Source organism: Athene noctua, chromosome 23 (genome assembly GCF_965140245.1).
Source record: "Athene noctua chromosome 23, bAthNoc1.hap1.1, whole genome shotgun sequence".
Taxonomy (NCBI): Eukaryota; Metazoa; Chordata; class Aves; order Strigiformes; family Strigidae; genus Athene; species Athene noctua.
This window is the reverse complement of record NC_134059.1, coordinates 4,148,932-4,175,229: the sequence shown is the minus strand read 5'-3', so window position 1 is coordinate 4,175,229 and position 26,298 is coordinate 4,148,932. Positions and strand designations below refer to the sequence as shown.

Below are 26,298 nucleotides of genomic sequence, written 5' to 3'. Positions count from 1 at the left end.
GAGAGGAGGAAGGAAGCAGCAGCAGCAGCAGCCGCTGCCGGAGGAGGAGGAGGTGGTGGTGCTGCTGCAGCAGCCGCGGGCAGAGCCTCCCCCTCCCGCCGGGCCGGGCGGGGCGGGCTCCGGGGCCGAGATGTCTCAGGAGCGGCCCAAGTTTTACCGGCAGGAGCTGAACAAGACGGTGTGGGAGGTGCCCGAGCGCTACCAGAACCTTTCCCCGGTTGGCTCCGGGGCCTACGGCTCCGTCTGGTGAGTGCGGGGAGGGGACCGGGGCCGGGGTCGGGGGGGTGTCCCTCCACCATGGTCCCTGCCCGGGCTTTCCGCCTGGAAACCTGCCCCGGCTTGCCGGGAGAGGAGAGCGGGGCTCGCTTGTCCTCCGGGGGTTCCTCTCCCGCAGCTTTTTACCGGTCTCCTGCAATAAACACTTTTTCCTTCTCCCGGTTTGAAGAGCGGTACCGCCGGGAAGCCGCAGTCTTGGCTTTGGAATGCGTCGGGGATTGCACCACATGGCAGGTGGCACTAAAACATTTTTGCAAGGGAAGATAATCATGTCCCAGCCCCCCCCACCCCCCCGAATGAGCTCATATAGACATATTTCACTGTGCTTCTTGCAGTTAGTAGGTGGGGGCGGAGAGGGATGGAGGCTGGCAAGTCCCCCGTAGCTGCCTTTGCAGAGCTGAGGGCCTGGCAGCTCTTGCCCCGGCTTCTTTCTGGACCTGAAGGAGAGATGATATTTGAGCGATAGATATTTGCAACAATTATATTTTTAGCTGGAATTGTTGATGGACAGAGAGAGTAGAGGGAAGGCTGTGAGGACTGTTTTTGCATCCCTGACTTGTAATAGAGGGTTTGCAAGTGTCGGTATTTTCTTGGCAATACTAGATCAGCACAGAAAGCTTGTTTTATTGCTGTAGAATGTCAGAATTACTGCAGTATGCGCTGCCTGGGAGAGTAAAGTCTTGGTATGAGACCTGCAGAAATACTAAGAGCTTGAAGAGAAGAGTTTAGTTTTTAATGATTACTTAATAGGAACAAAACATATGACAGGTTACACGTGCAAAATATAGTACTTCCTTAACCTGTACCTTCTCTGCTGAAGGATGTTGGATCATTAAATATAAATTAACTGGGTTGCATACATTGCTTAATCTTAAAGACAAGGTTGTATTTGGATCGGTTTGATTTCTAGACTTTAGCAGTCCTATAGTAAAGCTCCATAAAAGCGTTCGCAGATTACTGTCTCCTTTTTATTAGGAAATGTTTTCCACATGAACATTCTGGGTTTTGTTTTCTGTTCTTTGGCTCTGTCAAAGTGTGATCAGAATTTTCAAATATGGGTGCATAATGATTACACATCTGCTCTGCTGCTGTATTTGAGCAGGAATGCATATTTTTTCATTAACACAATATGCAAATTTATAGCATGAATATCATGTTTATATCATAAGGAAGGATGCATGCTGCACTGTTAAAGAAAAGATGTTTTGCATGTGCTGCAGTTTTAAAGAAATAAAGTTTTCAGCTGTTCTTAACCTACTGTTATAAAATTGTTGGTAAGTTCAGCTTAAATAGCATGCATTTCTTAAAGCTGCTGCACCTCGACTATGCAAATGCTTATGTTTCATAAAAGGTAAAGGCTAGTCGATTCTAGCAGTGAGATTAACCAGTGTACTTGCTGAGGTTTTTTTTTAAATAGACAGGTATAGTTCTGGCAAAAGAAGGGCCTCGCTGCTGTAGCTGATAAATACCCCTGCAAGTGTCACAGAGTTATGTAACTCCCCAAATATAATAGGAAATGAATTTGCTCAGTGCCTTGTCCATTGTATTTTTAAGGTTGACTCTACACCATCTAGCCCATTCCTCTTCTGTTTTCCTCCTCTCCACAATCTCCATTGTGCATGTAATACTTCCAAAGTTTGTTTTCACAACCAATAACTAAAGAGTTTGCATCATGAATTTCCTGTTTTGCTGTGTCAAAACTTTCGAAGATTGTGCAACTGTGTTCAGACCAGATGAAACAATTTTGTATTGGAAGCAATTTCAGCCATGTGGCCCGTGAGTCTTAGTGCAGTCTGTGTTAATGGTTTTCTGTATGTTCTTCTAAAAATATGTTTCAGAAGAGATACAGTTCAGAAACACTAGTGATATGGAAAGTATGTCAGATTTTTTTTTTTAAACAAACAACAAACAAATCCCCTTGCCCATACATGTAATTTTATTAAGCTGCAAATGGTGATGCATAGTATTCAGAATGTTCCTGCAATGACTTGTTCTGCGCTGTCCCTTTAGAGATTTTTCTCCCTAGTAAAAAGTTACCAGGTTTCATTAGAGACTTTGAATTTGGTGTACCTCTGTGTTGGGATAGTAAATTGTGGGGTTGTAACCACCCTTAAACTGAATGATTAAATATATTTCTGTGTGTGTCTACTGCAGTATTTTATTAGAATGTAATAAAAAGCTCTGTTTTATTTAGTTGTCAAGATGAGGCATTTAAAAATGAGCAATTTCTGGAAATTGGGGGGAAAAATAATAAAGAAGCCAGCAGATGAATCATTTAGGCTATGGAGCTGTCTGCTGTAGGCTGCTTTAAACCTTTAATGTGAGTGTGACTCGGAACACCCTAATGCAAGAACCTGACTTTATTTTTTAGTCAGTGGATGGGGAGAGAGGTTTTTCCTGCAGGCAGCTTAAGGCACCTGAGGCGTGTGCTTAAAGTTAGAGCAAATAGTCCAGTGTTTTCTGAAGTTTTGTGTGCAGTGTTGGATGAATGACATTCAAATGGCCAGCTCGGGTCTTTTTCAGGATCTGTTTTTAAAAACTGAAAGTATGTGGCGATACAAGTAAGGATTCAGTTCCAGAACTTTGAGAAACATCGATACATACCCTCAGATTGTTCATTACCGAGTCATGTAACAATTGCTGTGACATCTGCTGCGTGAAATGCTATTCCATTTATTCTTGCAACTCTTTTGTATATTCACACAACACAGTCTTTTGCATGAAAAGGATTTTGTAGCCAGGTCTACACTAAAACACGTGTGGGTTCCTGAAGTATCAGTCCGTGAGACTTCATGCAGGGAGGAGAGGGGCCTAGATAATGCAGCATCTTGCAGTGGGAAGTTGCTGAATGGCGATGGGATCGATCGGTGACTCACGCTTTAGCTGGAGGATTGCTTCATTTCTTCTGTGTGCTGAAGGAAGATTTCAGCAAACGGCATTAGTTCAGCCAGCTCTAAGCTAAGCAAAGAGGTGTTTAGATGATCTTTGCCATCATTTTCTAAAATGCTGTGAAGGCTGACTCTGTATACTCTTAGGAGTTTACTTTATATTGTATTTTTTTGCAGCAGTTCTTTGTGTGTTGTATTAATACTTTGTAAAAGAAGGGGTTTGGTTTAATTGCTTTGCAGGCTATCAGGATTGCCTTATTTAATTTGGAAAGGAATTGAACAGCCAAGACTTAGTTTTCTTGGGCATATTGCATAAGAATTTTTTTAGCTTTTTTTTTTTTTTTGTAGACTGCTAGGTTATATAGCCCTTCCAGAACCTGTCATTTCTTCCCGTTTTGACCCACAGTTGTACCAACAAGGACTGACTCTTGAATTTACTGGGTATTATGAAGATACTGAAATAATTCTCCTCTTTTTTTTTTAAACTAAAAGAGAAACATTATGGATTTAAGAAATTTTAAAACATTAGGCTCCAGAGGAAATGAAGTAACAACCTAAATATCACCTTAGTAGTAACAATTCCTCCATGGATTATTTTTTTTTTTTTACCAATGTGTGTCTTCAGGTTTACTAATCCCTTATCAAAGCGTTCAAGTGCCTCCAAAGTATGTGTGCACTTGGAGAGACAGGTGCCTGCTTCCCCATAAGGTGTGGCAGATACACGAGGAGTGGTATGAAAAGAACTATAAAGCTGAGTGGGATGAAGCAGCCGTACAGGTAGGATTAGCAGAACACGTGTGAAGAAGGGGGATCGAATCGGAGGTGGGCACGCACAGAAAAGTCGTGAGCAGAGCTCTGAAAGCAGAGGCGAGTAGTTTGAACTTCATGGGAACTTTATATATGAAGAAATTAAATGAGTGTGAGCACATCTGTCCTATAGGGAGATTTTTATTGCAGCTTTCTTAGAAGCAGAAGCCAACATAGCAGAGAAGTTAAGATTTACAGCTTCTTATAGTGTGTTGGGAGGGTAACTGAAACACATGTATAGGCTGAACTCAGAAGTGGTGGGTGTTAATGGTAAACTGTTGGGTGCTAAGAACTGTTTTCTCTGTCTGTAACTAGGGATGCATACATTGACTCCAGAGGTACCACCAAGGAGATGCAGCTGTCTTGGGTATTTGCATGGGCGCTAGCAATGAGCAGCATGCTATTTAGCAGAATAGTCTTTGCACAAAAATTAGCATTCTGATGATATAATTTTTAAATAAATTGCATTCCTGAGTAATTTTGTATGTACTTCAGTTCCTCAAGCTACTTCAGATCTTCTAAGAAGATATAAGTTGAACTGGTGGATAGGTTCCCTAAAACAGTTGGTTTATTCTAGCTCTTATGTTCTGGATTCAGTTCAGATTAACTCAGAATTGTAGTTTTAGCTCACTTAAGGCAAGGTGGCTGCAGTTCATGTGCCATACCATGATACTATGTAAGAGGTTAAAAAACGTGGAAGCTGTGATAAATTCTGAATTTGTGCAGATCTTATTTTAAAAGGGATTTAAAACTGTGGATCATGCAATTTTTTCCTAGTTAGGCTTTTTTAGATGAAATATGATCAGTGTAATGCAGCTGTTTTAAGTCTGTGATGCAAGCCAGCTTAGTGTTCTTTAAAACGTGCTCCAGCATGACAGCTGGTCTGTGCTCTCTGTGCTGTGCTCTGAAAACCATTAGGCAGTTATCTATATTGGCAGAAATTACTCAGCATGCCTTTATCGGTAGGGAAATAGTCCTTAGGCCTCAGATATGACCGAACTTAGAAGTCTTCTGACTTCAAAAGTAACTTGATTGCAAATGTGCAGTAATAGAAAATGTTCTTTCCTGGGCTTGTGCACAGTGTCGTTGTGCTGGTTAAACAGTTTCTCAGTGCTGCTGATTGCAGTTCTCCTTGGAGGTTGTACATCTCCTGCAGCAGAAAGGAAACCCGATAGGACCCCCAAAATGTCATTAAAAAGATGGTGAAATTGAATTTCCTTTGGACTCTGAAATAGCTTATGTCTGGTGGCTCTGAAATCTCTGAAGAGAATCTTGTGGAAACCAAGAGAGAAACCTCACTGTGTAGCTGTGAAGATGATTAATATGCAGGGGATCCCCTTTTCAGGATGAAAGAGGTACTGATATATGCTGCCTTTTGTACCCAAAATGTTTGAAAGCTGGTAAAGATTCATGATTAATTCACAACAGCAGGTGTTGAATTATGATGACTAATCTTACTTTTGCTCTAAGTCCTAGAAAACACCTTGAGTATCATTAAAATACTGCCATATAATTACAGTCTGGATTACGTATGTTTGTATATCACAAAATGGTGTACATGAAGCTTAAAAAAAATTGAATTTATGTTCCATGAAGTGTTGCAGCTTAAATATTGATACTCTAGTGGTGTGTGAAAACTTGATAATTTGAAATCAAGATGAAAAATGAATGCTTAATGGCTTGTCTGCCCAGGTTGAGTGAGGTGTAAAGGGCAACTCGTGTGGAAGTGTTTGGTAAGGGGCATGCTTTGAGACACTGTGGTGTAGCTTGAGGATTTCAGCTGTGGGAGTTTGCTCCAGTTTGATCTTTTGTCCAGCTGCTTTTTTGTATCTGTCCACAGTGTTTTTGCAGGGTCCCCTTTGTAGAGAAGGAGATACTCCTCTTCCATGGGGCACAGTGGGTCTTTCCATTCTCTTGCAGGACCTGGGCAAGGATCACTGAAAATAGAAACAAGTTCGTGTTTTGTTTTCTATTTCTCATAAACCTCATGTAGCAAGTTCCTTGAAAACTGAGCAACTTTGAGATAAGGAGGTTTTTTGGAAGTTAATTCCAGTTAGTTGTTTTAAAAATAAATGACAACTACATTTATTTCAGATAGCTTCTTTGGCAGGGGTGGGAGATGAGTCTAGGACTACTTTCATGGTTGGTTTTGTACTTTGTTGCTTAAGCTACTTCACACTTTACATTTATAAATGTATAGCTTTCCTTTTCGCTTGATGTTTGTCAAGAACTAGTGCATACTCACTTTTAAATGGAATCAGGAGTTTGCCCTGAATCAAAATGCAGCAGGAAAATTAAAAAATACTGTCCTCTGACTTTCTCCATTCCATCTTTTCCCCTTGTTATCTTGAATCAAGTCTAACCTTGATTTCACATCCTCTCTTTCTCTTTCTCCTTCCTTTTTGACAAACTAGAGCTGTTTTAGATAAGAACATCAAAGAAGAGAAGAAAGAGGAGTATTCAGTTCACAACTAAATACCTACATTACTTTAGTTCCTCACATATAAACCCTAAGCTCCGGAAGATTTTGTGCAGTGTATCAGAAATTTAACGTAGTTCTTCATGTGTTAAACTTTTGGTTGTTTCTAAAGTGTCAGGTTTTGCTGCTTAATATTATAAATAGATAGGTTGTAATAGGACTTACTTTGAAAGACGATTTTAGAGTACAAAATATCAACTATATATATATATATGAAGTTATGAAATAGGATGGGAATTAGTCTTCATGGGTTCTAAGAAGAATCATTATATGTAAAGGTTTTATGTATAAGTTTCTGCTAAATGGACAAGTTTAAGTAATGAACAGCTAGATATCACTTATTCACATGCATTTTTGCATAACAGGATTAGATGTGATCTACCAAAGAGGTTTGATTTTGGCTTCAATTGTGATTAACAGTAATCATAGTTGATTTCATTGGGCACAGGCCTTGGATTTTTGTAGCGACTGAAACCATAAAAGATAGTATCTTGAGCATAGTGTTTTGTGTTGAAGTGTGATCTATGAAAATATGTTTAGGAATACAGATAATATTTACAAGTATTCTACCTCTCTCCAGACTTATTGCCGTATTTGTGTTTAAGAGCACAACTGTTTTTAGACAGAAGAATCATACACATTTCTTTTATTTCTCCAAAATTTCCCTTTACTGTGTAAACAAGACTCATCTTTTAAACATTTTCTGTAGAAACCAACAGTTGTGTGCATCTGTGGGGATTGAGTGGGTGTGCAGGTTGTGGACCAGGATACCTAGAAATTATTTTAACTGCAGAAACGGAGAAGTGATGTTGTCTGTGACTCAGTGTCCAGGTAGCAGCTGTCTGGAGTTGCTAAGTGTGGGTTTGAAGGTGTTGGTAAATGATTAATTTGATAATTTGATTGCTTTTTATTGTAGTTCTGCGTTTGACACAAAAACTGGGTTGCGTGTGGCTGTAAAGAAGCTGTCCCGACCATTTCAGTCTATCATCCATGCCAAAAGGACTTACCGAGAGCTGCGGCTGCTTAAGCACATGAAACATGAAAACGTAAGTTGAAGGAGATTGTATCAAAAGTTGGTCTGAAGTTGGGACTGCGCAGAGAGTGTCCATCATGATTGCATTTAAGGATCTTGTTGCATATGCTCTTTTCCGATACTAAACAAAAGCTTGCAGTAGTACAAGGGATTATGGTTGTAGAAAAGCAGACAAATAAAAACCCCCCACATAGCCAACTTTGTATTAAAAAAATCTTAATATTTCCTAGAGTGATCTGGCAATTACTGCTTAGCAGGTTCATATTGGTTTAAGGATTTAGGACACAGGTGGTGTCACTTACATGCTTCTGCTCGCTTGCTGTAGTAAGCTGTACCTTTTGTTAAGAATTTATTTTAAAAAATAAAACATCAGAGTTTGTATTCAGTGTCTTTTGGAGGGTTTTTCATGTTTGTTTGTTTTGGCTGGCCTGTGTCAGAAGGGTGCGGAGTAGACGTTCACTAGATTCCTGTAGGTAAAATAGGGAGGGGAAAAAAGGGGGTGGTGAGGGGGTGGAAATCAGATGGGTTTTCATACAAGCCATCCACTTAAATCATCAGCAGGGAAGCAGAATAGGATGTGACAAATGTTATGTTGAACTGTTTTTTTGCTCTAACCTCCATTTGGTCTAGAAAATGGTTGGTTGACCAGTTCTGTGTGTTAGTGGTGTTAACACACCAATATAATTTATTTTGCATGCTGTTTGGAGCAAAAAGCCTCATAACCTGTAGAACTGTCAGAAGGTCAAGAGGAAAGGAAGGCTCTTTCTTCTGTCCAAGCAAACTCCAGTTTAGCAGAAGAGAAGTAGTGTTCTGGAAATGAGCTGAGCACACTCAGGACCCTTACTTAGCACAAAAAGGCAAACAAGCATAATTTTGTTGGAAGTTCTCCATGGATAGTCTGTGCAGAATTTCTTCTGTTGTGGCAGTGGTGGTTGTGTGTTGTGGCTTCTGACCACCGCCGTCAGCAGCTGGTATCCCCTAAATCATCTTGGCGTTTTTAGTGTGGCCAACATAATTGGAACTTTTGATGCATGTATGTACTATTGTCTACAGTTCTTCCTCGGTGCCTCTGTGTGATACTGTTGTCTCAACAGTAGAGGTTGAATTTGATCCTGCTCAGTGTCCATCCCCTGGAGGTTTTTTCTGGACCTTTTCTTGTAGCTGAGATACTCAAAGTTTTCCTGTTTAGAGACTATCTGTTAAAAAAACCCAAACCAATATTGATCCATTTTGTCTAAGCTAATAAGGTTAAACAGTGAAAATTAGATAGTTATTGGTGCTATAACAGTTCTATGTCTGACATTCATTAATATTTTTGGATTAGTATTGCAAAGAGCTTATGTAGCTTTAAGAGTAAGGGATAAAAGGAAGTTAAGTTGTTTATATATAGAAATATTTATTATCGGTTCATCATACCGTTATCTATCTGTGGGAAGTTTATCTAGGTTGTGGTTCAAAAATCCTGCAGATGCAGAAATGTTCAGAGCCGGTTCAGGCAGGCTTATTAGTGCTGGCGTCTGGGTTATTCAGCTCTCAGTTCGGAATTCAAGCACTGGGTTTTATGTGGCACAGAAGACACCAGCAAATCTGCAAGGGATGGTTGTTTAAGGGGCTTGAGCATAGGATGGTTTTCTACATCCTGTATCTAATCTGGTTCATGATGCTCTTGAGCAGATAAATGGACCTGCAGAGCACTCAAGTGTGTCTGTGTTATATTTTCAAGTTCCAGGAGGCCTTGTTAGCTTGCATGAAGCCTAACACTGAGCAGATGGGAGAGCAAATGGGTTTGTTGTCATGAAGAAATTAATAAGCTCTGTGACATCCTAAAATGCTGGGAGGGGAAAGCAAAAGGTTAGAGGAGTTGGATTCTGCATCTACTGGTGTTCACACTCCCTTAGAAGTGAGTCAGTGACGCGCTGCAGAATAACTGTATTTGTTTGTGAAGCTCGATGAAAGATACAGGTAGTTTGATGCTGTGCTTTACAGTGTAGTGAGATAGAAGTGATAAATGAAAGAAAACCTGATGTCTAGATAGCAAAGTCAGCTTTTGTCTTTCCGTGCTAAACTGCGTGGATAATGTTGATTTTTTTTTTTTTTTTTTTTCCTCTGTAAAAACTCCTGCGAAATAGTCCACTGGAGAAAGAAACTGTAAGCACGAGAATTATTATACAGGATGGATGTGAATGTTACAGTTTGAAAATGCCTGTCTAGAAATGGAATTGCTGTGATGTATATCGAGAGAGGCAGGAGAGTGTTTTTTCTCTTCAATTTCCTCAATAAAATCTAATCTATAATGTATAATATAGATTTGACAGAGGCTTTTATTTCCTACCCACTTGCTCTCTTTTCCAAAACCATAGTCAAGATTCCCCGAAGATTTTCTTTAATTCTCTGCTTAAAAGTGACTGGATTGATTCTGACATCCTTGACAAGGGTAAACAATAGGATAAAAAGGATGGTGCCAAAGGGAGCACAGGAATCCATCTCTTGGTTTCGTATGCACGCTTGAACCATTACTGAAGTTGCTGAAATGTGTGTGATGCTTCTGTACCCGAGACAAGTGACATGCTGACTTGAAAAGGGAAGAGGAGTTTTCTGAAGGTGGATGAAGAGAACCTGTCTGTTTATCTCATGTTTTCATAAAATAAAGTATTATTTGCTATTAAGAGAAGGAAGATAAGGATTGAAAGCATGTTTCAGTGAAAAATAGAATAAACTTTATTGAACAGATGGATTTAATTTTTTTAAATGCCGTAAATGACCTAGAAGTTAATTATGGGATAAAAAGGTATAGTTCTTTTCCACAAAGTAACACATGCATGTCCTTTTACTCTCTACTGAGAGAACAGTTTAGCTGAAAAATGAAAGGTGGAGTAGCTGCGCTTGGGGCAGAAAATACAAATGACAGTGTGAAGCCGTCAGCTGTGTGTGAAAATTGGGTCCTCGTTGCACTGCACTGTTTTCCTGACTTTTTTTCTAGTGTAGTTATTATTATTCATAGCTTGCATTACAGATCCTTGAATTTTTCTAGCCATTACTCAGTACAAGTGAAACAAATAAGTCTCCCAATTCTGATTTTAATACGTAGTCAACAGTATAACTGAGAATCGAGGAGGAAGAAGTTTTGTCTGTGGTTGGAGGTTTTTTTTTTGTTTTCTCATCCGTTTATTTCCTGAACAAACTTAAGTTGGTTTTTGAAATAAGGTATCCTAAACCAGGGTTTACACCTGCCTTTCATCATGGCTCCTGTTTGATGCTTTAAGTGGTTGGCTGGTGGGAAAAGACAGCTGTGTATCTTTAAACTTTTTTTTGTTTGTTTTTTTACACAAGTATTGAATGTTTGTTTCTGATCTTGTATGAATACTAACTTGTCTACATCTGAATCATTCATGTAGTTGGAAATGAAACATCTAGTGGAATGAGTGGTGTCTATTCCGCAAAGGGTATTAGTAACTGTTATCATATTATACTACGAAGATATTTCACAGCTTTTTCACTTTACTGTTTTCTTTTTAGGTTATTGGCTTGTTGGATGTCTTCACCCCTGCCAAGTCACTAGAAGAATTCAATGATGTGTAGGTAACTTCTCTGAAGACTGCAACAGAACATCTTTGGTATCTTCCTTGCATCTCCCAGATTATTATAGAAATATTTGCCACGTTAATTTGTCTGCCATCATTCTCAATTCTGAATTCCAACACAAAAGATACTAGGACATCCTAAACTATCGGACCTATCAAACTTTTTCACTTGTGTTTTATTGACTGGTGCTATAGGAATCAGTGTAGTAATCTGCTATGTTATTTAAAATGTTGTGGACTAGGTTTCATTCAGCAACACGCTTTGGGACAGTCAGCCCTGCTACTGGAGCTTCATAGGGCATTTCTTATCCTAATCCTGTGGAAGGGATTGCTTCACAGCCCATGTGTTTCCTTTTGTTCATAGGTACTTGGTGACACACCTTATGGGAGCAGATCTGAACAACATTGTGAAATGCCAGAAACTCACCGATGACCATGTGCAGTTCCTCATATACCAGATTCTTCGGGGACTGAAGGTACTTGCACCTGTCCTACCTGAATGTTGGTAGCTCATCCGTGGGAGGTGGAACTTGATGAATTTCACATCCTCAGAGATTCGTATGGGTACATAGTGGGGCTTCTGTAACTTCCCTAACCTAGCGTAGGATAACCTGTTATTACTGTTCTTTCACTTCATACCTCTTTGGAGGTAAAGTTAGGTATCATTTAAGAAGATATTTTTATACATTCCTATGGGCAGAGTATGGAAAATGATGAACTCTAATCTGCTCTGACCAGGAATCTTCCACCTCTTCAGTTCTGTTTGCCTGGGTTGTTCCACTGGTGGGGGCAGTGCTCCTGGGTGTTCCTGAGGAGAGACAGAGTGAAACACCTGCCTACTTGGAACACACAGCCACACACTCGGTTCCTCCTGCAGACAAGCTGTAGCATTTGAATTGTGTGGGATGGGGTAGGGCAGTATTGTCTAGTGAAGAAATGAGGAGGAGGCTACTTGACAAATTTTATAACAGTCCATCTTGCTTTACAGTACATCCATTCAGCTGACATAATACACAGGGTGAGTATTTATCCTAAGATTGCTTCCTGTACCGAACCAATGTCTTTAAAAAAATGTAGGACAGAATCTTGCAATGCAGCATCTATAGAAACACAAGAAGAAATTTTCTGAGAGTTATTTTGGTTAAGCAGTCAAAAAGTTAAACATGGGAAGTGTTTGTCGAGATCCTTAGTTTCTGTTCCTGCCTTTGGCTTGTATCTGTGTGAAATAGGCTCTCTATTTGTAAAATAAATATCTACAGCACTGCTGTTGCAATAAGCCTTTATGCGTTTTTACTTGTGACACTTCTGAAGACTACAGAAGAGAAAGCTGACTCTGGGATTAAATAATTTTTCTGAGTATGGAGAGTTGGTGTTTACAGCCAGTTAGAATCTAGTTTCTGTCTGCATTTACATTTTTTATCTGCTGTAGACTTGTGAAACAACATATATACCACTGTTAATGCTGATGTTTAATTTTTTAGGATTTAAAACCTAGTAACCTAGCTGTAAATGAAGACTGCGAGCTGAAGGTAATGTAAGCCCAAGGTCTGATTGCTTTGACTGTGATTTGAGTGAGTGCCTTATGGATGTCTCTTGGAATTGAAGGGACAAAATAATTCCTTATGGAAATAATTTTGTGGTCCAAAGTAACAATGTCCTTCCCAGCTGTAAAGGGTTGTAAGGATTTTTTTTTCTGTATCTGTTCCTATGTTTTTAATGAATCATCACTAAAGGGAAGAGTTAACAGCTTTTATTTCAGTTTAGTTGTTTTAGAGACAAGATATCCAGACATAATTTTGATTGAGTCCTAACGCTGTTCTAGGCCTAGTGTCTCTCATAACAGGCTGTGAAATTTAGTTTCATAATCTGCTTTTGCAGTTGCACCACCTCTCCTCCACCCATTCCAATAACTGCCTAGTTATTTGCTCTAACTAGTTTGCACTGTTCCACTGCAGTAGTTGGTGGATGTCTGTTCTGTTCTGTAGATCCTGGATTTTGGCTTGGCCCGACACACGGACGATGAGATGACCGGGTACGTGGCTACCCGGTGGTACAGGGCTCCTGAGATCATGCTGAACTGGATGCATTACAACCAGACAGGTGATGCATTTCACTAACACAAGGCTTTTCAGTTCCTGAATTGTGGGGAAAAAAGAGGTGGTTCTTTGTATGTGCTCTTTTCCATTTGATCACAGAAGTTGGCAGTCAGGGTGATTACACTTCAGTAAGGGTGATTAAAAGAAGACAGGCACAAAATTAGTATTTGAACCACAGTCAACCAGATGCGAGTTAAGAATCGTGATGGCATTCACAAGACTTCTTTAAACTTAAATCTTTGAAATTGCAATCAGTTAAGTATTGTCAGCGCTTATCCCTTATTTTTCCATATCACAGTGATTTTTAAAGTAAGTGAACGGAATGTATCTGGATAAGGAGAAGGTGTGTTTCCAGGAAGCTGCTGGGAATATGCTGAAAAATATCTTGAGTTATGGTGTGAAGAAATGCTAAAAAGTATATAAATCTCCCTTCCTTTCCTCTCAGCCACTTCTTCACAGTTATATCTTCCTCACAGTTTGCAGTATCTTCTCAGCAACACACCGTGCTTCCCTACAATACTTCAGGCACAGAGCAGAAAAGCAAATGCTGAGAATAGTTGCACAGGAGAACATATGGGTCAAAAAAGATACTGTGCTACTCTGTTTTCACTCTTCACTACTTTTTCTTCTTTTCTCTTTTCCTCTTACATGTATATAGACTTGTCTTGTACCTGTAGTGTACTAGTTGGTGGTTGTTTGGGTAGAATTTATGTAAAGGCCACATGCAAATTAATTCCTCAGAGTTGTTTTGAATAGGTCTTCCTCTCTGATTGCGTAGATTCCTCCCCAGCTCGTTGGTGTTCGATGAATGTTATGCTCTGGAAAGGAAATTTTTCTGATCTAATATTCTGTTACTTGGACAAGTCTTAGATGATGTAGTTTCTGAAGAGTATCAGTTAGCTTGCGGTGTCTCTGATCGCTGTAAGACTGCTTAAGGATAAAGTTGTTTGTACTTTTGTTGGATAGGGTGATTCTACTGAGACTGTATTTTTCTGCATTAAGTTGTTTTTCATTTTATTTTGTTCAGTTGATATTTGGTCAGTGGGATGCATTATGGCTGAACTGTTGACTGGAAGAACATTGTTTCCTGGTACAGACCGTATCCTTTAAAAGTAATATATTTTTTAAATGGAAGTTAGAGACCTTTACTTTGACATACTTCACAAGAAAAGGAGTTCTGGGTTTGGTTGTGGGGGTTTTTTGTTTGTTTTTAAGTTAATGGCTTCTTTTACTCACAGAATGATGAGGTGAGTTCTTGGTTTTGCTGCGCATGAAACCATCACAGTGTGCAAGACAGCAAATCTATTCCTCTTTATTGTCTGTTGGCATCACTAGAATTACTCACGTGGTGTTTGTTTCTGGGAGTTACTTTCCTTTAAGTTTATTTAAATTCATTGCTCTTTGAGTTTGTAGAAATAACTGCATGGAGTAGGCTGTCTGCTAAGAATCCTTTCACGCTTCAGGTTTCTAGCAAATGTGAAGCATCCTTCTGGCCTCTCTTCTGTATCCTGGGGGTATGCTGTGAAAGCAGCAGGTTTGCAGATTCTTCAGTGCCAAGGATCTCGTTCCAAATTGCTCTGAAATGTTTAGGTTCCGCTTCCATGCTTGAGCGTAAACAGATTGTGACTCTTCTTCCACTGTATGCTTGTATTGATGTGAAAAAGCAAGCCTGAATAACTTCTTTTCAAACTGATTTTTTTTTTTTTTTTTTTTCTGTGCCAAAGTGGCCTGGGTAGGAAACTTTGGCAAATTTATGAGTGAGCACTGTGTTTTTCCCCAGGAAATTAGAACTGAGACTTGATGCAAATTGTTAAACTTGCAGCTTTTGTTCGTTCACCCATGCAACACATAGGAGTAATTTACTGCTGGCAAGACTTTTCATTGCCTAGAAAATCGGACTTTATTTGCCAGAGACAATTACATTGCCCACCTTTTACCAAAGTTTATTCTTTCAACACTAGTTTGTTTATTTTAATAACTTCTATTAATTTATTAGTATTTATAGCTGTTAATTCAAATTTGTTAGAATTTGGTGAAAAGAAAACTACTGTTGGAAGTGCTGGCCTTCTGTGTACTATGTTCCTTCTGGAAAGCATCTAGATTCCAAAACTCTTTGGCAGAGGGGAAGGCTTTCATTCCAGTTTTGACAGAGTTTCATTTCCCTTTTCAATGTGCTTTAACTTTACCTTTTTTTTCCTCTTTTCTGCCTATCTCCATCTCATAATCTCTCTCTGAATTTGTTGAACTTGCTGTACTCTACTGTTTAGTCATCTCTGCTGTATTTTTCTGTTGTCAGAGACAGAAGCAGAACTAACACAAAAGCAGATTAGAAGCTAGAAAAAAGTTGCCATATTTCCTTCCATACGTTTAGCACATATAATTTGGTTTGGGCAGATTTTTTTTTTTTTTTCAAGAATTATTGATTCAAAGCAAAAAGTCCTTAACCTGTTGCCATTATTTGACCCTGGTAACAGTGACACTTTAGATTTTACAAATCTTGATACTTGAAAATCAAATATTTGCTCACAGTATTTGCAAAATATAAGAAATGCTTCACAATGTGTCCTTTATGAATTGAACAAAACAATTCTTTTCCAAGCCCAAGAAGTTTTTTTTCCTCCAACTCTGTTCTTAGTTGTGAATTATAATCAATAATAGCTGCAATGCAAAATAAAGTTTTCTTTTAGGATCTAAATTGTTTTCTTTGTCATATTAAGATATTTTATTAATATATATCTCCCAGCGGATGCTTGTGACTTTTTACCTTAAATGCCCGGTTTCTTTCACAAATGGTGATATCATTTTGAATTAAACACGTTTTCTGTTCCCAATTGATTAGATTTTAAGAAACATAAAGTTAAATCCTTTCCCATTGTAGATAAAACTTGGTAGTGCTGTAGTTGTTAGAGTTTGTGTGTGTGGTTCCCCACTCTAAGTAACATTTCTGCTGTTTGATGATGAGGTCAGGACTGTAAGCGGAGCGGGGTCTGTGGTTATGAGTCTTGTGCACGTAACCAAGGATCTAGAAGGGCACCAAGCTGTCTGGTTTTGCTGACATCTAAAGACAGCAAGCAGAAGTAAGATAACGATGGGTTCTAGCTTCTCCCTGTCTCAGAAAGCTCTTTGAAATCTTTGTATGTGCATGATTTTGAGAAAGTTTTAGGAATTTTCCAGTTGTGAATCTTCTCAGGTACTTCTGGGCCCTTCATTTCTTTGTACCCACAGATTTGCTGAGGCCTGTGTTCTTCCTGCAGTTTCACTATGCAATTGCTGATTTATTGACTTTGCAATTAATATTAATGTGCTTAATTCAAGATACATTTTACCATGCTTCTAGTAGCCAAGGATAGAGTATATCCAAATCCACTGCAGTTCTAGGGAATTCCCTTTGCAGTTGGAGGCGATGTTATTCTGTGTCTACTGGAAGCTGGAAACTGCTCCTGTTTGACAACTGAAAATTTGACATTCTTGCTTTTTGGTCTCAAGATGTTAGTTTTTTCAACCACATAGCTTCACATTTCCAAAATGAAATAGATAGTGGCAGAATAAGTAATGACATCTCAGGAATATCATCTTCCTGCTCAGGTGGTTCTCTTATTTGAAATATTGGTTCCTTTCACGAAGGATTTATCAGAAATGGTGTGATGTTATTTACAGTCTATCAGATATTACTTTATATGGCCCGGAGCCACATATATTACTTGTAAGGGGCTTCAGTACAGACAAGCTGTACAGTTAATTTAATCTGGTAAGTAATAAAGTGGTGTTCTGAGTTGATGATCTTTAATGCTGTCTCTCATGATCATGCCACTGATAAACTAATGGTGATTTTAGTTTTAAGTTCTGAAGGACCGAATTTGTAGAGATCCTGAACATGGCTGTCACTGACTTAAAGCAAGAATTGTGGATACTCTTAGAAAAATACCCGCTGCGGTTAATATGGGCTTAGCTCTGCAGGATTAATACAATATTCCTAATTTAAAACTGAATATAAGATAATTGAATTGTTCCTATTGTAATCTATGGGTGGAAATATTTGTATGAAAGATGGATTTCTAATGTTGGTAAAATCTCTGCCAGGAGGTGGACAAGAGGAGCAGGATTGTGGAAAGACTAGTCAGAGACAAAAAAAATATGAGGTAATGAAAATCAGAGTCCTTCAGGTTTTTAATGTGAGGCATAGATAGAGGATTTCTTTTTGTTATTATCGTGTCTGTCTTATGCCAAGATCAGTTTCTTTTAAACATGTATATTCTTAATTTTTTTTTTACAGCTTTTGTAATGTGAATGATTCATACCAATAAGTAGAAAAGTTGACTTTTAAGTTTGACAATTTGATTTGCATAAAATTATATAAAGTATAAATAAGAATATCTTGACTGGTTTGTACTAGTTTAGCCGATTTTCTTTTTCTATATGTTTTAAGTTGTCTGTATTCCCTTTAAACTCTGAAGAGTATTTTTATTACTATTTTTATTCAGCAGTGTGAGACTTCCATGGTAACTAACCCGTCTGAGATTACATATTCTTCTGATAAATCTTGTTCTTGCTTGTGGTGGCAGCTAAAACAACTTCTGAACTTTGCTTTGCCTGGATGAGCTCTGACAATCTTGCGGTGCCGGCTGCTGATGGTGATGGCAGGTGGCTTTCTGAATTTTAGAACCACTGAGACTCATCAGTCGTTGGGGGTGCCTTGGTGATGGCACTTGGGGTTTGCATGCTGCGCTTTCCTTCTCCATGCACATGTGTTTTTGTTTTGTTTTGTTTTTTCCTTTCGCTTTGTATTTACTAAGTCTTTTTCCTGTCTTTAACTGCTTATGGCTCATTTCTCTGGGACGTGGTAGGCCCTGTAGTTAAATGAATGCTGCAGTTCAGCAGGTTATAGATGGCAGGCCTAAAACTAGAAGCAGGGGTTGGGTTTTGGCATGCCTGTGGCAGGGCCAGTTACACATTCTGTGTTTTCTCTTGTTTATCTGAGAAGTCACCGAAGTGTATTACACAAGTATCTTCCAGTAGGAATTTTCCCTGGGAAGAGAGCTGACAGCAAACTGGGCAGCAATGTTGTTGGCACACCTGGTGCACATGATTTTAAATGCCTTTAAAAGAATTTAACTATTCCAACTGAGGTATGGCACGTGACTTCTGAGGCATGTGTGCAGTCTGAAATTTGCACAACTGTTTCTTGCACAAGAATGAGTGAAAGATGGAAGGGCTGTTTTAAATAGCACTGAAGAAAAGCCAATTTAAATGAGCTAATTGTGGTTAGTATAGCACCCTCTGCTAATTCTCCTACACCAGTGGATATACTGATTTCATTTTAAGCATTAACAATTAAGAGTTGGCAATTCAGCAGCTAAACTAAATCCAACTACATGCATTGGATTTACTTTTAGGTTTACAGTGTTTAAGTAAGTGGGAGTTGGCCAAGCAACTTGAGAAGTGAGAAATTAGTTCAGCTGTTCTGACAAAGTACTATTTCCAGGACTTTTAATTCATTTCACATGTAAAACTTTGTCTAAAGTTTGCATCAAAAGTGAACAGTTTTAGCAAAGTATTGATGGTTTCCTTCATACACAGTCTGCCAGTATTACAGGAACTCTGAGGCTTTTTTTAAAAAACTGAAGACAGTTTTTAAAGTTTTTGTACTACTCTAATTAAAAGATATTCTAACAAGGCATTGTAATTGTATCTTAAAACATCAGGAGGGCAGTGATCCAAGAAATTGTCTAGTAAATAGACTACTTTTATTGAAAGGAAAATGTGTAACTAGTTTGATATAATTTTAAGGGCAAATACAAACATTACAAACACAGTCTGAAATCACAAGTAGGTGTTGAAGGACAGCATGGAGGATAAGTCAGAGAAGGGAGATTATTCTTTTAATAGTTTTAAAAAGATACCTTGTCTCCTGACTATCTTGAGTTTTAGACATAAAACTGTAGGTTTAGTGGATTTTTTTTCCGTCAAGTGTGTGTTTTGTCAATTAAGTCAAATATTTAATTTTTCTGCCTTGTTACAGAGGACAGCTCGGGTTGGCACGTGGCCTGGTGGAAGCTCTGTTGTGGATAAAGCATCCTTTGCATCTGCAGTGCTAAATCCTGAGAGCTTTCCATGTAAAGATTTTAACTCTGAGCCCACATTCTGTTTCTCTCTGGTGGGTCTGTAGGGTGAAAGGGAGACCCAGGTGCTCCAGCCTCCTGCCCTGCTGGTCCCGGGGAGCTGGGGGGTGAGTACCTGCTGCCGGCTGCAGCACCCCACTGCTCCGGGCCTGGGAAGGATGCACCCCGTGTTTAGGTGGAGGGATGCTGTAGATCGTGAGCAGGGACCAGTCATTTTCTTAAAATTTAAGTTTTAGGAGTGGCTGAAATGCCTTGGAAGGTGTTCACAAAAGGCCTTGACTTTTTTATTATTGGAGCCTACGCTTTTCAGCCTTCTGCTTTACTTCATCTGTCACTAACACAACCTAATCCTGCTGACTGCTTCTACTCTGGTGTGGGGCCTGAGAGGGTGAAGTGAGCATGTAAACTGATTCTTCACCCGTGGGGTGAGAGCTCTGACCTGTGCTCCACCTAGTTAAGGATGCAGCGACTGATTCAATGCATGTGGTGTATTTGTAGACAAGTTGTTCAATCCGATGCAGAGTGAGCTGTGTTATACCGGGGGTATTCAATTGTAAATGAGAGGAATGAAAACAGTTTGCTTAAAATAGCTTTTCAGTGGAGGCCTTGGCAGGTGTTAATTTTCAACATTAAGAGGCTGATATGTTGCGCTTTTTCATTTTGATTTGTCCCAGCATTTTCCTTTATGGTCCATCATTAGATATTGATCAGTTGAAGCTCATTTTGAGACTCGTTGGAACCCCAGGGCCTGAGCTTTTGAAGAAAATCTCCTCAGAGTCTGTGAGTTTACACTTTGATTGTAATATCTGCCCTTTCGGAAGTCCCAAGTTTGTGTGTTGCCCTCCTGTAGCCTATCTGTAGTATGTGTTGGGATTTATTTTCTTTTATTTTTCCTTCCTTTGTCATTCTTTGCTCTTGGATGGCTTTGAGTTCTCATGCTGTGTGTATCTGATCTTTATTCCTCTTACCTCTGCCTGTGGTATGATTTCTTCCTTCCATATTCTTAATTTAATGCTTCGTGACTTTTATTTCAGTTTGTGGGTTTATACTTCGTGATACATTGTATGATCAGATGCTGCTGGGGAAGTATTTTTCACAGCTAAGAGTTTGAGGCTCGTCTCAATTATTATTTCTCCAGATTGCCTACCCAGGGATCTTTCTTAACAGGAGCAAGTGTGTTATCCTCTAAACACACCCTGTCCCTTCTGTAGTATGATTAATTTCTGAAATACTACTGCCACCATCTTTGTTTTCATAGCATAAAATCCAAACTGCCTTGTAGGTGCTTTTCTGTGGCAGCTGTTTCCAGGGCACACAGTATATAGTCTGCTGAGAATATAACTAATTGTGGTGTGTGTTTAAAGGGTATTGCTGTATGGGGCCCTTCTGCCAACCTAATAATCCACAAAGCTTTCTGCAGTCTGTGTTTTAAAGGGTGTTCTCTATTTTCAACCATAATGCCATTTCTGTTTTGTTCTAATCTTGAATTGTGAACTTCTGCAAAGACAGTATGAAATGGCATTTAGTTTTACCTGTTTCTGAAGGTGAAGTGCATAAAAGTTAGAGCAAGAGATGCTGTAACAGGACGGATTAACCAGTTAATGCATAGTGAGAAATGAACTTGCGTAGAGGTAACTAGCAGCATACTTTAGCAAGCCACTCCACTGTTTCTGATACGTCATCGAGGATCAGTGCATTGGAGAATGAGGGCAAGATTATTTTGTACTGCAGCTTGTGCTCTTCTTCATGTAACAGTGACGAAAAATGCAAAATGTGAGGTTAGCCTTGAATTACACTTGATGAAAGTAGACGTGCGGTGCAAGTTGGGACCAGTTGGTCAGCTTGCTGAAGACAACACCAATTTAAAAAGCCCTGGGATGTTCTACCCTTGGGAGGGTTAGAACTGGATACCACAGGTTGCCTTGGGTGCCCCGTGAACTGACCTTAAGGGTAGTCTGGTATTTGAAGTACAGGGATTAGCGAGAGAGAGGCTTAAAGGGTGACTAGGTTAAGCAAAAGATTAGTTTGCATACATAAGGTTGAAGCGAGGTGTTTTGTTTTGGTTTTTTTTTTTTTTTTTTAACATTGCACAGTAAAAACAATGATTGCTCTTAGCCAGGTCCAAATCAAGAGTCTGTTTAAAAAAAAAAACGCAGTAAAGTACTGTCTCTACTAATTTTTTTTTCCATTGTATGGGGATAGCAAAACTATTAAGTGGTTGAGGGCCTTTAGTGTGTCACTGTAACGAATTCTGATTTTCTGCTGCATTACTTTACTTGCTCTTACTTTCTCTGTCTGTTCACTGACATCAGCTAACTCTGTCTTATGCAATGCTAATGTTTTGCTAATTTTGCATTTATTGCCTTCTGTCACCTCGCCCACATCTCAAAGTGCATTCAAAGCTGTTTAGAAGGAGGTGTCAGTTGTGAGCTGATTTCGCTTTGCACCACAAGGAACTTAAGTACTTTCTATGCAGCAAGAAAAAAAGCTGGTAACCAGTGCAGGGGATACGATTTTTGTTTCTGTTTTAATTTTTGTTCATTTTTCTGAGGCTGCATGTAGCTGCAGCAGCCTAGGAAAATTTTTGAGGAGTAGCTTCAGCCAAAGGAAATGTCTACTTTTGTGGCTTAAAACTGTTGGGAAACATGAACGCAACCGTGTTGTAATATAATGCTATTTGTGGCAGACAGAAATACTTTCTGTACTGATGCTGTTACCCACTGATCAGTAATTCTCCATTAAGTGTTCACTAGTGCAATTGCTAAACTTTTCACAAATATTTGAAAAAAATTAACGGACCCTGCCTGTATGGCTTTTGCCTTGTGGTTTGCAGAAGAGATGCTTTGTATGCAGCTGTTTTTTTTTTTTTTCTGTTTAAAATGGTTTTTGCACTGTTTTTAACAAAGCCCTTGACTAGGCACTTAAGATATTAACCAGCTTCAGCAGATCATGCGTCTGACGGGAACACCCCCTGCATATCTCATTAACAGGATGCCCAGCCACGAGGTGAGCCCTGAGCAGATGAGGGGGGGTCGCAGGGCAGGTCTTCACTTGCAGCCTTCGCCGCTTCTCAAAGCGATGACGCTCGCATGTGGCATGGGGTGGGCACTAACGACCTGCTCTTCAGCAACGTTTTGTACTAAATGAAGACTTGAGATTTGGACAGTGCGTACCGAAACACCGATTTTTTTTTTTTTTTTTTTTTTTTTTTTGAGACTTGGGAGAGCCTGGATGTGAGTTGGTTTCGCGCTGTGCGCTGCGTTGTGTGGCTTCACCCACAGCCACCGCGCTGCACGCCCAGGCACCCCTCTGCTCTGCAGTCTTGCATGAACCCCCAGTAATAGCAGCTCTTCCTCCCCTGTCTTGAGTGGCCTCTAGCTGGGAAGGGATAATGCTGATGGGCTTAGTAAGTATCAGAATAAGTAAAGAGAAAGCAAAGCAAGGAGACAGACCATAATAACCGGTGCTTCAGGATGACTGAAATGTACTTTGTCGCACCGAATGACTGAAATGTACTTTGTCTTGGTGGCTGGCTTGTGTTATACTTCAACAGAGCATTTATTTCCACAGGCAAGAAACTACATTCAGTCTTTGTCTTACATGCCGAAAATGAACTTTGAAAATGTGTTTATTGGTGCCAATCCGCTAGGTAAGGATTGCTTTTTAAGTGCTGTGCTCTTCCTGAAGCTGAAGCTAGCATGTCCTGGGACACCCAAGAGTTTCCCCAGGTTTTGTTTTGGCTGCAGAAGTAGTTCGGAACAGAGCTACACACCGTTTTCAAAGTTTACAAAAGTATGTGTGGGCTGAGGGTATGAGAGAGGAATTGTGGGTGAGGGGTGGGTCCTGAGAAACTACAGATTCCTCATGTATGTTGGGCTTTTATGAGCTTACATTTCAGAGTACAGTGTCGCACGCTCACTGTGTAAAACCCTTTCTTTTCTATTTTGATGTGCTTGCAGCTGTGGACTTGCTAGAGAAGATGTTGGTACTGGATACAGACAAGCGAATCACTGCGGCAGAAGCGCTGGCTCACGCCTACTTTGCTCAGTATCACGACCCGGACGATGAACCAGTGGCAGATCCCTATGACCAGTCTTTTGAAAGCAGAGAACTTGAGATTGAAGAATGGAAAAGTGAGTTTGGGAGACGGGAGAGAGCACCGACCTGCTTCCCTTGCGGTCCCTTCCACAGCTGCTGTGCAGCTGAGCCATGGGACTTGGAGGCACAAAAGAAACTGAGAAAAACGTGGGCACCCTGTTCTTTCTGAGGTCCTTATGCTGAGTGAACCCGTAACATGCTGTGCACATAATTAGCATCGTCCCTGGGAACTAATTCTTACTATGAGTATACAAACATGCAGGCAACATAGTTGCTCATGCCTCTATGTTTCCAAACTTACATCTCCTCAACGCTCGGGAAGTATCTTCTGTTCTGCGTGTTAGTCTCTTGAGAATGGTGTAACCATTCTTTTTCTTCTCAATTAAACCACGTTTTTCACTTAAAGTAGCATTAGAACCTTTAAGACTTAAGGTTTTTAAAAAAGAAAACCTTTAAGACAAGGTTTTCTTGCATGAGGGATGTTTTTAGTACTGCCTTATTGAGCTTCTGTCTTGTTTTTCCACCAGGCCTGACTTATGATGAAGTAATCAGCTTTGTGCCGCCGCCGCTTGACCAAGAGGAGATGGAGTCCTGAGAAGCTGCTCTCTTCTGTTTGTCCCACTTCACTGTGAGGGGAAGGCCTTTTCATAGGGACTCTCCGATTATCGTTCAAGTGCCTCGTCACAACAATATTCTCCTTGGTGGAGGGGTTTTATGTGTGTTGAATTGGGGAGGGGTGGGGGGGGGTGGGGGGGAGGGAAGAAAGCTGAGTCTATGTAAACATGCTGCATGCTCTCTTGTATTCTGTGTACAGCCTGGGGCAAGCTCGGAGGACCTGTTCTGACTCTCTCCAGTCCTTCCAGAGTAGCAGTGCTCAACCAGTTTGCGCTGCTGGGGCAAGGTGGGGAAGCTGACCTTTGCAGTTGGGTTACAATCGTTGCCGTTTATCAATTCTTCTACAATTAAGTAACCTCAGAAGAATGGAAGATGGTTTATAGGCTTAGAGAGTCCTCTGTTCTCTTCAGGACTGCAGGTGGGGTTGAGGGATGTCCTTGTTCAGTGCCAGATGGCTGATTTACGTCCAGATCTTCCTGGTACAGCGGAATGTACAGGCCTTCTAATGTCTGATTCTTGGAACGTGAAAAGGTTTCGTTTGAAATTGTAAATATGTTTGTGCCTTAAATGAACGGGGAGAGAGGGGAAAGGAAGTCTGGAGTGGAAATCTCTGACCCACTGTTTTTTCAGGGGTGAAGGCTCCCAGATAGCCAGGCACGAACTCTATGTAATCAGGAAATAACTTTCCAAGGCAACAGCCTCTACCCCTGGAGTGGGTATTCCTGTACTTCTCCCTTTTCCCCTCCTCTTGTTCTGAGGCTTCCCAGCATTAGTTCCCAGGAGACAGAGGCTGGAGAAGATTCTTGCTAGCCACACATTTGTGTATGTTGTTCCTTAAAAGGTGGGGTGTTTTTTGCATGTCGTAGCTGTATGTGCATGTAGAGCTGCTTGATTTGTGTCGTTACTTTTCTGGGGATGGCACTGGGGCAGTTAAATCGTCAGTGAACTATTTTTACCGAGTACCTCAGTCAGTGCCATGAAATCACAGCATCCTTCCTCTTGTGCTGCAGCTCATTGTGAAATACCTGCCCTTCTGGAGGCTTTGACGAGGACAGGATAAAATATACGGCATAGAAACGTGCACCTTTTTCTTTGTGTTCTGATCTCCTGGTTTCAGAGAAGGAGAGCTTGGGACGGAGGGTTTCTTGTGAGATCAAATGTGAAAAATGTTCTACAAAGAAACAACTGTGGCATCTTGTGCCAGAACTTAAGTTATTTCCTGAAAAGAATTTTTTAGAAGTATTGGAATCCAAAGCAAAGAAATAAGCATGCATAAAACCACAATCTCCCTTTCACTGTCTATATCTATAAATATAAATATTTATATATATATAAAACTAACATTTACTAGAGGTTTTTTTACCCTCTCAGATAAGAGCTGCTTGGCTGTTTTTTAGCAGGTTGATCTCTGCCTGAGGAAACATGAAAAGGGAGTATGTTTGAACGCAAACATGGTTCAAATATCTTGTATTTTACAGAGACTGGCAGGAGGGAGGTTTCTCAGCATGTTTGTGTGCTAGAGCTGTGCCTGGGGAGCTCAGGAGCCCAACTGTAGGATTGGTGGAGGAGAAATCTTTAGACATTTATTTGTTGCAGGCATCCTGTGTGGACAGCGTACCTGTGTATATGAGGAGAAAGGCTTTTGCAGTATTTTGTGTTCTTGTTACCTACGGGATGGAGAGGAACCGTTTGTAGTGTTTTTACCCCGTGTTTGAAGAGGCGGCACAAAGGGATGGGACACGGATGACAAAGCCATTGATTCTTCCTAGGCTACTTTCCAGTGATCTCTTCAGGTCAAACACTTAATAAAGGTCTGGGGTGAGATGAAGAGAGCAGCTATTTCATGCTCTGGGATAAAACTCTGCTCAGCCCAACAAATTCAAGACAGAAAACCTCCCTTTTCTGCTGGACCATCAGTCCAGGTATTCAGATGAAAATGTAGATATACTATGTAAACCTACAGCAAGATTATTTTTATCAGCCATTTTATGTGTAGATGCTACAGTGTGATTTCATGCGGAAATATTGCTACAGATTTTTAAAAATATAGACGTTGTGTGTGCGTGGGGGTGTGTGTGTGTGTCTGTGCGTGAGTGGGAATGTTTCATTTGGAGTCCATAGGGATGGGAGCCCGCGTGGCACCGTGCTCCCTCCCCGGCGCAGGGCCGCTCAGCTGCCGCAGGCTGAGCCCCACGACGCGCCTCGGAGAAGAGATCGGCTGTTTTGTTTCTATCCATGAATTTTGCTGTAATTGGTTATGCCAGATAAGATGTCACAATACCACTGGTTAAAAATAAAACCTATTT

At 40.2% G+C, this 26,298-nt stretch overlaps 1 protein-coding gene across 3 annotated transcripts; it reads left to right on the top strand.

Annotated features, from left to right (window-relative positions):
• The first annotated feature begins 1 nt into the window (after position 1).
• Positions 2-26,298, top strand: MAPK14 (mitogen-activated protein kinase 14). Of its 3 annotated transcripts, none has more exons than XM_074925248.1 (12): positions 2-246; positions 7,367-7,496; positions 11,000-11,058; positions 11,429-11,540; positions 12,053-12,082; positions 12,546-12,593; positions 13,050-13,164; positions 14,188-14,259; positions 22,206-22,285; positions 22,850-22,928; positions 23,239-23,412; positions 23,905-26,298. In XM_074925248.1, the coding sequence occupies exons 1-12, from the start codon at positions 131-133 to the stop codon at positions 23,970-23,972; spliced, it is 1,083 nt and encodes a 360-aa protein (XP_074781349.1). In that variant the 5' UTR covers positions 2-130; the 3' UTR covers positions 23,973-26,298. The 3 variants fall into 3 exon arrangements, with proteins under 3 accessions (XP_074781349.1, XP_074781348.1, XP_074781350.1); XM_074925247.1 differs by lacking the exon at positions 22,206-22,285 and adding an exon at positions 19,980-20,059; XM_074925249.1 differs by lacking the exon at positions 12,053-12,082.

What these genes read in the sequence shown, in the direction of transcription:
- MAPK14 (XM_074925248.1), top strand. Translation starts at nt 131, where the DNA reads ATGTCTCAGGAGCGGCCCAAGTTTTACCGGCAGGAGCTGAACAAGACG. An exon ending in ATGAAGACTGCGAGCTGAAG is followed by an intron (nt 12,594 to 13,049) that starts GTAATGTAAGCC and finishes TCTGTTCTGTAG; the next exon opens with ATCCTGGATTTTGGCTTGGC. An exon ending in ACAGGATGCCCAGCCACGAG is followed by an intron (nt 22,286 to 22,849) that starts GTGAGCCCTGAG and finishes TTATTTCCACAG; the next exon opens with GCAAGAAACTACATTCAGTC.